Source organism: Maniola jurtina, chromosome 24 (genome assembly GCF_905333055.1).
Source record: "Maniola jurtina chromosome 24, ilManJurt1.1, whole genome shotgun sequence".
In the NCBI taxonomy this organism is placed as follows: domain Eukaryota; kingdom Metazoa; phylum Arthropoda; class Insecta; order Lepidoptera; family Nymphalidae; genus Maniola; species Maniola jurtina.
The window spans coordinates 5,700,587-5,714,056 of record NC_060052.1 but is presented as its reverse complement, the minus strand read 5'-3'; the positions used below and the strand labels follow the sequence as shown (position 1 = coordinate 5,714,056).

Here is a 13,470-nt window from a genome sequence, read left to right as displayed (position 1 = left end):
GGCTGCCGTGCTCTGCCTTTTTGGAGTGTTTTTTTTTTGTTAAAACTGACTGGAAAGCGCTCTAAGGGGGTGCCGTGCGTATGTCGGCGAGCGCCGGCACAGACGGGGTCCATACTTGTATAGTTTAACTAACTTGTTACAAATAACTACTAACTTGACATTGGCTAATCTTTGTAAAGCCAGACGAGAGAAAGAAAAATAAAGACCGTACTTTTGACATGACTGATGACTATTGACCCATGATTGTAAGTTAAGTACAAGCAAGTGAGAAGTCATTTTGTATGGACTATAAGATGATTTCCGGTGCGGGTCAGTTAGGTTTGTTCCTAGCTAAGGAAGCACTATTTATTTATGATGTTTTCAACCTTTCTAGAGCACCATTCGTGTTTCTGATTTATTTTAAATCTCTTGGTAGTGTGTTTGAAAACCGCCAACCCACGAGGAAATCTGGGTGGTTAGCTACTCAACAGCTGTATCACAAATCGACAATAATGGTTATGGTGTTTTTGCTGCATCGGAGCTGCAGAGTTTCTTGCTGGTTCTTCTCGGTAGGAACGGCATTCCGAACCAGTGGTAATTTTTTTTTGACGATTCAAAAGCACTTGTAAAAGTTTAATTGAATATAAACAATTTGAATTTGAATTTGCAGATGCTATGTAAAAAAATAGAGGTGTGGTTTTAATAAAAACTGCCATCTATTCCAGATTAGCTTGCTTCAATCTTATACTGCATCATCACTTACTTAGGTGAGATCACTTTCAAGGGCTAATTGTCATCAAATAAAAAAAAGTTTTACTGGGGTGCTGTTGACGCGAGTCGCTATTGCCACGTTTTATATGCCACGCTTTATCCAAGCCTGAATCGAGGTACTCAGTAGTATAACAGCCCGAAGAGGATGCCTCGTACCGCTTCATACGGTCGGTCAATGGAGACGTCTAGACAAAATAATTCTGCGAGGTCTCAGGGGTCGAGACGAGACGAAGGAGGATTTATACCAATCGATGAGAGTCAGCAGAACAAAAAAAAATCTGTATATAATTACCTACCCTTTCAAGGATTATAATTAAATAGAGATGGACTATTACGCAGGTATAAGTGGAAAAAATCACTTGAAAAGCCTTTTTAACCCCCGACCCAAAAAGAGGGGTGTTATAAGTTTGACGTGTGTATCTGTCTGTGGCATCGTAGCTCCTAAACTAATGAACCGACTTTAGTTTAGTTTTTTTTTGTTTGAAAGGTGGCTTGATCGAGAGTGTTCTTAGATATAATCTAAGAAAATCGGTTCAGCCGTTTGAAAGTTCTAGTTACTGTAACCTTCACTTGTCGGGGGTGTTATAAATTTTTAATTTACACTTGTTATAATAATAACAGTAAAGTCGGTAGAACCAACGACTGGAGTTTTTTTTTTGTTTTTTTTTTTGCAGGACCAATGTGTGGGGTTGTGTTTACTTTTTTGCTGCTAGCGGATCAGTCGTTCGGGTAGGTACATACTTACGTTTACTCGTAGATGCTCTACGATCGTAAAGTCTGCAAACATCGCGTATTTTCTCACTGTATGTATTTACACTGTGGCAGTACCCTTATGTGAGCAGCATACAGAATACCTAAACATATAGTTTCAAAGTTTTCAATAGAGAAAGTCGCGTGCAAAAGTGTGCGGAGAGATTTTTAATTATTTTTCATACATAATTCGACTCATGCGCAGCCAGAGGTGTACAGTGCGCATAATAATAACATCCTGCTGGTTATTGATTTTCTCTTCATTAATTTAATATGGCATTCATTTTCATAGGTACATTTCATTTTTAATGAGGTCAGGTTATGTGAGTAGAAAAAAAAATCAGATTTTGAATCCAATACATACCTATTCGAATTCTGTTCTGTAGTCAAAGCCTGCTTTAAAAAAATCAATGTGAGCGTCAATTTTCAGGAACAGCTGTTAATCAGGATTGTCTTTTTCATACAGGAAGAATTATTTCAGGAAGAAATGAGGAAAATAAATGAAAGACTGATTTATTGTATTTTTGCTGATTTTCTTTTATACAAAAGTCAAAAATTAAATAGATGATGGATTTATTTTTGTTTTAAATGACATGATTTGATAAAAACAAAAACATTTTCCTGAGTAGATTTTAATGGAACAGATTAGGGCTACGTTTCTACCAAATATTTAATAGATCACTAGGAATATGCGTAAAACTGGGCATAAGTATCGCTTAATTTTCATAGCTTTTCCATTTCAGCAAAGCTTGTTTTAGCTTATTGGTGGAAAAGTTAAAGAAAGCTAAGCACTATAAAAATGTGTACGTACATTCCTTGTGGAAAATAAATAATGAAGGCTACTTTAATTATTTTGGACGCTTGACGACAATCATGCCTGATGGAAAGCGCACTTGTCAGATGCATAGGTAATTCCCTTGAAAGTACTCAAGAAATCAAACAATAATATTTTAAAATATGATTTATTTAAACAATAAATAACAATCACGCGTCTCAAGCACACACACTCACACAATTAAATAAATAATTAGGTACAATTCACTCTATTTACATACTCGGTTCCGAAAAACCTATTTGGTTTCTACCCGTTCGATTGATGAATCAATACATACGGTTCAGGGTTAAATCGCTCAGTTTTCGTTTCCTATTCAATATACCACGAGAGTTCGCCACGTTTTTGAATGGACTAAGTATAAAATACATTTAAACAATTGATAAAAGCTATTCCTTAACAAGCGCAATATCTCAGATCACAGAAAAATCGTATGAATTTTCCGAAACTTTTTAAAAGTTCTTATTTAAATTACCGATTGGAATTTCAAGACAAACTCCATACATTTTTTTCTTATCTATCATCTAATATCAGTAATTTTTAGGTCTTTGATTATGCGCTTGTTTAGAACAGTCAAAGGATGGTAGGACTAGAACAAACTCTCGCATTGTCGTCATTTTTCTCAGTGGTAGGCGTTGTACGCGAGCTCTTGAGCCAGGTCCTGAGGTTCAGCCTCTCTCCTGTGGCGGGTGGCGGCGTACGCAGCATCCCAGGGTCCATGAGCGGAGATCTGCGGATGGGAGTTGTCCGCGGCAATCTGGGTAAACTATAACGTTACTCGAGGGTAGAATTACAAAGCAGGTTAGTGTGATGCAGGCCCTATAATGGGTTGTGCGAGAAAAAGTTACTTGACATCGGTGCGAAAAGAGTGCGTATACCTAGAAGTTTCTTTTTAACATTTTTAGGTGCAGGATTTGTGCAAAATACATGGTTTCTAAATGTGATTTTATTCCTTATCTTGGTTTCTTTCATAAAACCCGTATGAGATGGATTTTTAAATGTGCTTGCTCAGTTTATTTGGCAAGCTTTTATGATCATGATTGAAATAGGATTTCCAGAATGAAGTACAAAATTTTTATACTGCAAAAGTACTATACCAATTGCAAGCAAATATTTGATCAAATAAGTTTTACATTTTCTTGGAAAGAAAACCTGAAACTGCAAATTGTGGACTAACCTAAACATTCTAGGACAATTTTAAAGACTCACCTTTTTGCACAGCTGGAAGATGGCCAGAGCGACGGACACGACGAAAGAGAAGAAAGACAGTTGCAGGGCGTTCCAGGCCTTCAGTCCAAGCACTCCAATAGCCAGAGGAATGAGGGTCATGGCCTTGAGGAGAACGAACACCAGGATCGGGACAATGATCTTCTTCAGCTTAGCTTTACGCGCCTCTCCGACCGAGCGAGCTCCTTCCTTATTGAACTTGATATTCAAGCTAAGCTCATCATTGTCCAAGTTCCGTGGGCTAACAGTGATTTTCGTATCAGCAATAGGCATCTGGAAGGTCACGTCGTGAGACTGGATGTAGCTTTCAATAGTGTCCATGAAGTCATCGGAAGAACGACCGGTTGCTTCGTTGCTTGCACCATTCTTCGTCACTTCCACTGCATCAGAGATCTGTTGAAAATTCGCAATTAGAAAACTTTCGATATCTCAAATGTTCGAAATCTCAGTGAAATTTTAGTGAAAGCTTTGAAATTTACCTGGAAAGTGTCCTGCTTAAAGATGCTGTCCAGTAAAGACATGACCTTGTACTTGATGCAGGCGGTTGCATCCGAGCCTTCGACGCAGCCTGATCTCATTTCCTCGACCATGCTCTCCAAAGATGTGCCCTTGAAGAAGCTTTGTTTGGAGGGCTGGGCTATCGCACCCCCAAATATGAAAACTAGATACACCACTGTTATTGATGCCATATTGACTCCTGGTGTTCACTGGAGGACGGTCGGTGAGGTTGTGATAGTTTCCACGAGGACCCATTGGCTTTTATACAGCTATTTCAAATTCAACACGTAGTCTTCAGTTCCGGTACGGATTGTCTTAGTATGTACTCCTCAAACGCGTACTTACGATCTTTGTCAGCTGGCAGTGGAAGTGTAAGGGAAAGCTATTTGATACGAATCCTCCAATCAGTTCCGGATCTGAAAAGGCTTATGTCCTACCATCATTGTTTGATATACTGGCGTTTTGGAAACGTCGACATCAGGCGCCTTTTCTGTTGTTTGTGACACCATACCCTGAATCGTCGAAGGCGTGATCCATTTGTTTTGTCTCTTTCGAACAGAGGGGAAGTTGTTGAGGAAAGAAAGAGAGAAATCACGTATGCATTAGCAGTATGTTTGATATGGAAGAGGAGACGCAGCGCACGCGCAGGTTGAATACGTAATCGTTCTTAAATTGATATCATTGAACTTGTCACTAGAGATAATATCATTTATCTGAGTTGCTAAGTAATATTCATTGTTTTATGAGATCTGTTGCAGTATTAGTTTTGGGCACGATTTAAGTAGGATTACAGCCTCAGACTTTTTTAATATTGTCTAGGTCCACATCTATCCGTATAACCACCAAAGTCCACATCTCTTCATAAGTTTTGAGTAGGCCATCGTCCATACAATTATATTTACATTACTTACTTAAAACAAATGTAAATTAAAAATTTATAACATCCCCGACAAGTGAAGTTTACAGTAACTAGAAAAGGGCTGATAATTTTCAAACGACTGAACCGATTTTCTTGGATTATAGCTAAGAATACTCTCGATCAAGCCAGCTTTCAAACAAATAAAACTAAATTAAAATGGGTTCATTAGTTTAGGAGCTACGATGTCAAACTTATAACACCTCTCTTTTTGGGTCGGGGGTAGATTATTTAAAGGATGGGTATTTTATTATAAACTTTTACTGGAGATACTGGAGAGGCTTTAATTTTCTTTGAAATGAGACATACCTTTATTTGAGATTTTTTTACCCGACAGGTTTCTGTAGAATACCTAGACACTCATAATTTCATAGTTCATTGCTTGGAACATAATAATATTATGGATATTACATTATATTTAACAAAAAAATTTTATTTAAACTACTTTTCATCCCGGCAAATCAAAGAGTTCCCGCGGGATTTTTTGAAAACACTCTTTTTAACACTAGATGATGCCCGCGACTTCGTACGCGTGGATATAGGTTTTTAAAGAATCGTACCTATAAGAACTCTGCTTTCCGGGATAAAAAGTTGCCTATGTCAATTTCCGGGACGCAAGCTACTTTGTACCAAAATTAATATAAATCGGTTAAACGGATGGGTCTTCGAGAATCCCGTGGGGACTCTTCGATTTTCCGGGATAAAAAGTAGCCTATGACCGTCTCCGGGATGTATGCTATATATAGGTACAGCTATATCAAATTTGATCAAAATCGGTTTAACTGTTGGGCCGTCAAAAGCTGGCAGACAGACAAACAGACAGACACACTATCGCATTTATAGTAATATTAGTATGGATAGATCAGCACGTTCATTCTGAGAGGAGTCAGACTCGTGCTCAGTAGTGAGTTAAATTTTCAAAGTAAGATAATTATACCAAATGGGGTATCATATGAAAGGGCTTTACCTGTATATTCTTAAACAGATTTTTATTTATTTTTACACATAATAGGTTTTGATTTATCGCGCAAAATGTCGAAAAAATTACCCGAGTACGGAACTCTCGGTGCGCGAGTCTGACTCGCACTTGGCCGCTTTTTTACATTGAATGAGTGTAAGCTAATCAAAGGCGATTGCGTTCTTCACACTGGTTATCAAACTAAGTAAATGCTAACTACTAAGGGGACCGCTGAATATGCAGAATTGCAAAAGTCATGTTAAATATCTCATAATTAAAGTTTAAAGCCCAAAGTCGATCACTTTCTCCGATGGCGGAACTGTTCGATCACAATCGACCACACCATTAATATGGAAGCTTGTAACATTAGTATTCTGTAGAGTTCTGGGCCCGCTACGCAAAATAATAGAGTGGATATTAATTAGAGTTATGCAGTAATGACTAATGAGGTTACCGTGGGGACGGAAGCGTTTTCATTCTCGTAGCGCACAGGATAAAGAGGTGGCTACGGGTACTATAGGATACCCTGTGCTACGCCGAATTAGGGGTACTACACAGGATACCCAGTGCTACGCCTAAGCAAAATCCTAAGACATACGTACTTTGTACCTGAGCGTGCATTTTGTTTTACTATCATGTAATAATAATTAACCTAGAATTAATTAGCTCAGTTATCTACTGAATTCACAATTTAGTGCAGCCATCAACTAAGCCGGTTTTGCGATGACGTCATGCTGTATCGCTATCCAAACATGCTCATTTCGTTGTTCGAACACTTGACTAAATACCTCGCTTACACAGTCAACAAATATTCAATGCAAACTGCATTGAAGCCTACGCGGTGTTGGCTCTGAGCTCAAACGTAATCAGAAATTCATTGCCACACTTAGGAAGCGCTGACAAACCAAAACTATGGAGCGAAACCTACACTCATATGGCGATCGTAATAATTCAACGCAAACTAACTTAGTTCTGCTACCGTCATCAGGCAGGGCGGACAGAGTTATGTGATCGCAAGAAAAATCAGTTCAGTGGCCTATTTGAAGAACTTTCTTATCCATTCCAATCCCCTTATAAGGAAGAGACATGTCTAAGCCAACCGTCACAAATTTTAGCAACAGAACCGGAAGCCCATACAGTAAGGACAAAAATGATGGACAAGAAAGCAGAGTGCACGAAGAAGTCCTACAGAAGACAAGTCATGATATACAGAGGGAAAAGAATAACGAGTTACTCCAGAAAGTTAATAAGAAAACAGCGGAATATCAGTCCAAGCAACCGAGTTCGGGTGTGTTCACTGAAGTCGTAGCTCATGGTGCGTTTAATTCTAAGAAAAATGAGAAGGAGAAATCACCTAAAATTGATCCACCATCCACAAAAGCGAATAATGCAAACAGTTCGAAATCTTTAATAGGCTTTCCATCGTCGGCTAATGATTTAGCACTAGACGCAAAATCGGACCTCGAATCAGATCCGAACATTTCCAAAGAGGTCAAAGAAAAGGTTATAGAGAAGATGTTTACATTAGTGTCGATGGTTCAACATGCTTACGAATCTAAAGTGAGGATAATGACAGAATTCGATAAATTTAAGGATACGCATTTGAGGAATGAAGTGCGAAGGGAAAGAGAACATTCAGAGCAGTTGTATAAGTTGAATATGAATTTTCAAAATGAGGTGATCCAGTCTGTGCAGCAGTTGAGAAGCGAACTGGATTTGACGAGGAACATCTCAAATAACGCAGATGACTCAGGCGCAGTGAGTTTTAAGGACACTTCGCTAAATTATGATTCTGGTATCTCGACTCACGATATTAGTAACTCTGACGCAATAAATAGTGACGAGACGGAAATAGCTAAGTAGTATGTATTTAGTATTTAGTGTAAATGTTACCGCTAATGTGCGTAAACCACTTGGCACTGAGATTAGCTTATTAATTCGCAGATTATTTGGTTGAGTCCGCTAAAGTGTGATAGCTTGTTTCGTTTCCCAGATTAACTAGTTAATGTGAGATGTTGGCTAATTCTATTGTACACAATTTCTAAGCTAAATTAAATTGACAGATCTAAATCTATTGCTATCTTTTTCCGCAGGGAGCATTATGAAAGGGATAACAATATATTTAAACCATTCATTCTAGTTTAGAGTAGTGATTGTTTACAACACACACTAGGAAATGTGCGATGTAATTATAAAATGTAGTCTAAGAATAAATTATCATTTATTTCGTAAGTGATGCATACAATTAGGTCAAATGTAGCCCAGAACAAGATCTGAATACTTCGATTCCACACAGCCTTGTCTATCCTGCACCTAAAGTGTTTTTGTAAAGCGTGGAGCCAGTAGCTTGCAAAAGAAGCCCTGATTACAACTGAACAGAAATGAAGGCTTTGTCTTATAGTCTACGAAACCGAATGGAGCGAGAGGGGAAGTGGCCAGCGTAGCAAGTCTCCATTATTCGTAGCGAATGCAAGTTGAGTAGGTGAAAGTCAATAAAGGGACAACGGAGCAAATTTTCTGGCGTAGCACATTCATAAAACTTGACACCCTTGAAAGAAATCGATGAATGAGTCTGATTTCTTTACTACTACTACAATATTTTTACTTAACTATAACTATGCTCCGCGATTAGTATACGTTAAAGTGCGCATTACCTAGTTAAAGTGTAGAAATTCCCAACATTAACTTCTGTATTTTAGCGGTAACATAGGTAATATATTAGTTTACCTTATTTTCGCAATGAATAATTATCAAAATCATTTGAGAATTCAGGTCGATTTAGAAATATTTGGTAGTCTGTAAGTTTAAAACAACTTAATTAAATAAAGTGATTTTGTTTTTTGTTTCATTTTCTCATCACTTTACTCTAAATGTAGGTAAGTGTATACGGTATAGAATTAAAAGTCAAGGTCTTCCATTGGTCATAATACTATTGTAGGTGGTTAAGGTACCTATAATGACTTAATAAGTATTCTGTCTTACTACTTATCTAGCAGAAATGGTGACTGATATTTCTCCTTGAAACATGAGGTTAAGGATTTGGTTCCTGGCGTACCTATTTACCTAATCAATTGCGTTTTTTTAGTGATGGATAGGTCCAATATCGTGGTTAAAATAAAAGTTCTGTTTTTAGGGTTCTTCTTTCAAAAGGTAAAAAGGAACCCTTAAAGGATCACTTTAAGGGTTCCTTAAAGTGGGTCTCCCGGCCCCGATGCCGGGAACCGGGAAAGTCGTACCGCCAAGCGATTTTGCGTTCCAGTACGATTCTCTGCAGAAACCGATTCGAGGTAATGAGTTTCACTGAAATTGGTATATTATTACCTTTCTTAGCCTATTTCTATCTCAGACTGCAATATTTCTTATAAGAAGATGAGTCAAACTTCAATAATAATCCATATACTGTTGTTATAAATGCGAAGTCTGCCTGTTTGTTAGTTTTTCACGGCTCTACGCATCGATTTCGATTTGGAACAGAGATAACTTGCAAGTTGCATTCCGGGGATGAACTTAGGCGCGGAAAATCCAAGAGTTAATTGGAATTTTCAAAAACCTTAATCCGCACGGGCGAAGTCGCGGGCATCATTTTTTGTAGTCTATTATAATTTGTTATATTATAACTTAAACGGCAAATCTTAAGAAACGGACTGCGTAAGCGAAACATTTTAAAGTAATTTAATGTAAAAGATTTACTGCTACCAGCGCCATCTGTTGTTGATTGGATTACTTACAACGAATGATCTAGGATCGATATCGGTTTCGTTAGATAGTTTTACGAGATCACGCTAGATGGCTCTTTATATTTAGGCTTTTAATTAAACATTGAAAAAAGTTTAAAAAGTAATTAAACATTAAAAAGAGAAAAAACAATAGGGGCTTCTTTCATGGTACAAAAATCATTTGAATTTTTTCGTGATTCCTATGACCCATAACAACGCGACCTATGTCAGTGCAGATCAGAGCCGTATTTGAATACATACCTGCTGTTAATTTTGTTTGTGTCCGCTGCAGCGGGTATGGTTTCCATACTTAAGTACCCATTTACCTTTAAATACAAAGAGATATTTCTCATAGTCTCCCTTACCAAATGAACCTACATGATATGGACTCGCTCCCAAGTCTTCGTCTCTCACCGATTTGCCCATTTATCATAATACCAATTTTCTTTTATAGAGTCGTTACATCTTGGCAGCTGCATCTAATATTCGCATTCTTTGACCGCAATTTATTCCTAATTAGGCCTACTAAACAATTTTAGACAATTTCACAAACGTTCGCGGGGACCGCACAAGCCGCTGCAAAAAAAATCTCCCAAAACACGTGCAAGAAATTTATAAAACCAACATCTGCGAAATCGGTATTTTTTACCGGGGTTTCTTTTGGTGGTGAGTAAAAAAGTGGGTGATGGTTCTTTCATATCACATATCGGTATATTCGGCGTAACTTTGCGACGTGCGATGGCGTTTGGTAGATTAACTGTATAGGGTGGTTCGTCTGTTAATTAACTGAAATTACGATTTGCACGGAAAATTCTTTGCTTAAATTATTATTGATGATGTGTCTCTATAATAGGTAAAACTAAGTCTCAGTCCTACAAAATCCATATAAAATATTATATTGAATCAAAATATATCTGAAACTTTTTCCTTTTGTTAGTTCGGAATTCGGATGCATTCCGGCATAGTGCCAAATCATAGATCAGTCAGTCAGACAGCTTTTCCTCTTATATATTACTAGCTGATGCCCGCGACTTCGTTCGCGTGAATATCAGTTTTTTTTAAATCCTTCTTAAATCCTTCCTAGAGAATTCATGATTTTCCGGGATAAATAGCAGCCTATGTATTATTCAGGCTATAATCTATCTCCATTCCAAATTTCAGCCAAATCCTTCCAGTAGTTTTTGCGTGAAAGAGTAACAAACATACACACATTCACACATACACAAAAACTTTTGCTTTTATAATATTAAGTGTGAAGTGTGATGATATAGAAGACAAGAAGAAGATATTATTATAATAAAAGTATTAGAATAGATATTATAAAAAGTCAAGAAACAGCAATCCCCCTGTATACGAGCACATTTTTTGATATGTCAGGTAAAGCAAAACGTTTTTTTAATAAAATGATTCCCCAAAAGCCTTAATTATCTTGGCACGAGATCGTCGTTTTTTACCAATTCGGCCCTTCCACGCCATTTGGCAGAACCGATTTGTGTTTTAGAATAATGTTATAAATTAGAAATATAATACCTACGCGGAATAGCTCTCGATATTACTTTATTGGTCATTTTGCTTTCAAAAACAGCTTATAACTTAAACAGGACGTTTTTATATTTTTTAATTAAGGTAACCCATTACAGGGTTAAAAAAATAATTTCTCTTCATGGTTCAATTTGAAATAATGTTGACAAGTGTAAATTAAAATTTATGGCACCCCCGACAAGTGAAGGTTACAGGAACTAGAAAAGAGCTGACAACTTTCAAACGGATGAACCGATTTTCTTGGATTATAGCTAAGAACACTCTCGATCAAGCCAAGGTGGATTGATCGTTAGGTTCATTAGTTTAGGAGCTACGATGCTACAGACAGATACACAGATACACACGTCAAACTTATAACACTCCTCTTTTTGGGTCGGGGGTTAAAAAAGGAATTTCAATGGTTTTATTTGTAGTTTTTACAGTAAAATGATAACGTCGCGTTTGTTTTTAAGTATATTCTGTATTAGTACTAAGCCATAGTTATTAGTCTAAATACTAAGCAATAGAGATTTTTAAATAAATAAATAAAATAGAGATTCTTTTATATATCTTTTCGCACTGATCTAATTTTAGGTTTACGCTTGGTGTGAGTTGAGGGTGTTCATTATAATATTCAACTTCAACTTTCTTTGCGTCGTATTTCCTCATTGCTCGCCGAGGGACATGACCACTTTCCAATAATAATTAGATAATGGTAGTATTTTTCTTGGGATAAAAGGCGCTACGTCTAGGTTCCCAGATTCTTTTGCAAACGGTTCAAGTAGAGTACCTAAGTAAAGGATTTAAGATTTTCGACTCCTGGGTTTCAGAGTTTCGACTAGGTTTAGCGATTGCCATTGAAAACAACCGACCACAAAGTCAGTCACTTATCCAGTTACCGACGTGGGTCAATGTTGCTTAACCAGTGCAATCAAATAACATGGACTGTTGGCTGATGTAACTAGGGATATGCCCTATAGTGATATTCAACGGACTATAAATTAAAACTAGGGCCTACTTGAAGTTTACTTGAATTGGAGGTAACGAATGAACGTATCAACATAGTATATTTATGTGAAAAAATCCTGATGTTTGAGTTTAAAAGGCACAATTCATTAATCATTATATGTACCTTAGTTTTATTTTTATTTAGCGCGAAATTGATAAAAAGCAAAAGTATGTCCGAGCAGCTGCCTGGATAGCACGAGCCATACGTTCCTAATTGTTTTTGAGAAAAAAAACTGATAAAAAAGCAATTCGGCAAAACAAGACAGGAAGAGGCGGCATATTGCGGGCACTTCCGCGGTTTACTGCACATGTTTAGATTAATATGGACCTTCTATCGATCTCTATTACTATTGTATAAAGATGGGCTGTTTCACAGGTAATAACTGAAAAATCACAAAGTAGAATCTCACAAAGTTTAAAATAATTTATCAATTTACATTCACTTGCGATTTTTTTTCAGACGTTAAATATTGTGCGTACGAGAACATTCTCATCGCTGCGAGTTAGATGTGTCATGTATTGTGTAGCAAACGATTGTAAGTGAAATCAATTTTCGGAGTTTAACATGCATTTTAAGCAATTAAATAGTTGTTACTTACTTGCTTAAACGGCGTAGGAAAACATTGTGAAGAAATCTGCATACTGGAGAGTGCTCCATAATGTTCTCAAAGGTGTGTGAAGTCTACCAATTCGCACTAGGCTAGCCTGGCGGATTATGGCCTAAACCCTTCTCAGAATGAGAACCCATAGTCGGTAGTGGGCCAGTGATCGTGATGATAATAAAGTAACCTTAGGTATTTTCTCGAACGCAATAGAAATAGACCCAATAAATTCATATCCACACAGTTCTAACCCAGAGTTCAACTTTTTCTTAATTTGATCAGCAATTGTTCAGTACCATACGTCTGAGATGAAAAGAAAAAAAAATGGCTCGTGCTACTCTCGTTTTTCACGGAAATAAATGATAAGAGTTTTTTTTTCTTTTATTGAGCGAAATTGCAGTGAAATTATTTTTTTAGCGACATGTGGCTAATAATAAGAATTGAAACAGCAGATGGGGTGAATAAAACCTAGGTTCCTGTTGTCTCGTAGGCATTTGATTTCAGTGGAAATAAAATATGTCGAGACTCGAGATGAATGGTAGAGATTTTCCAAGCATGTTTTTAAATATCTGTATTACCTATCATTTAAGAATAATACTGTGATTACATTAAATAAATAAATAATACTTAAATGTTTTTCTCTCAAGGGAATTATCCGCATTAAAAAAAATAGCTGTATTTCTAATACAATG

The 13,470-nt window shown here is 37.0% G+C and overlaps 2 protein-coding genes across 2 annotated transcripts; one reads left to right on the top strand and one right to left on the bottom strand.

Annotated features, from left to right (window-relative positions):
- Window positions 1-2,884: 2,884 nt before the first annotated feature.
- LOC123877906 lies at window positions 2,885-4,550 on the bottom strand. The gene is made up of 3 exons (XM_045924856.1): window positions 4,039-4,550; window positions 3,542-3,952; window positions 2,885-3,089 (listed from the first exon to the last, which is right to left on the bottom strand). Exons 1-3 carry the CDS (start codon window positions 4,246-4,248, stop codon window positions 2,955-2,957), a joined length of 756 nt encoding a protein of 251 aa, XP_045780812.1. The 5' UTR covers window positions 4,249-4,550; the 3' UTR covers window positions 2,885-2,954.
- A 2,162-nt stretch (window positions 4,551-6,712) lies between these two features.
- Window positions 6,713-8,767, top strand: LOC123877905. The gene has a single exon (XM_045924855.1). It carries the CDS (start codon window positions 7,018-7,020, stop codon window positions 7,792-7,794), a length of 777 nt encoding a protein of 258 aa, XP_045780811.1. The 5' UTR covers window positions 6,713-7,017; the 3' UTR covers window positions 7,795-8,767.
- Window positions 8,768-13,470: the final 4,703 nt, after the last annotated feature.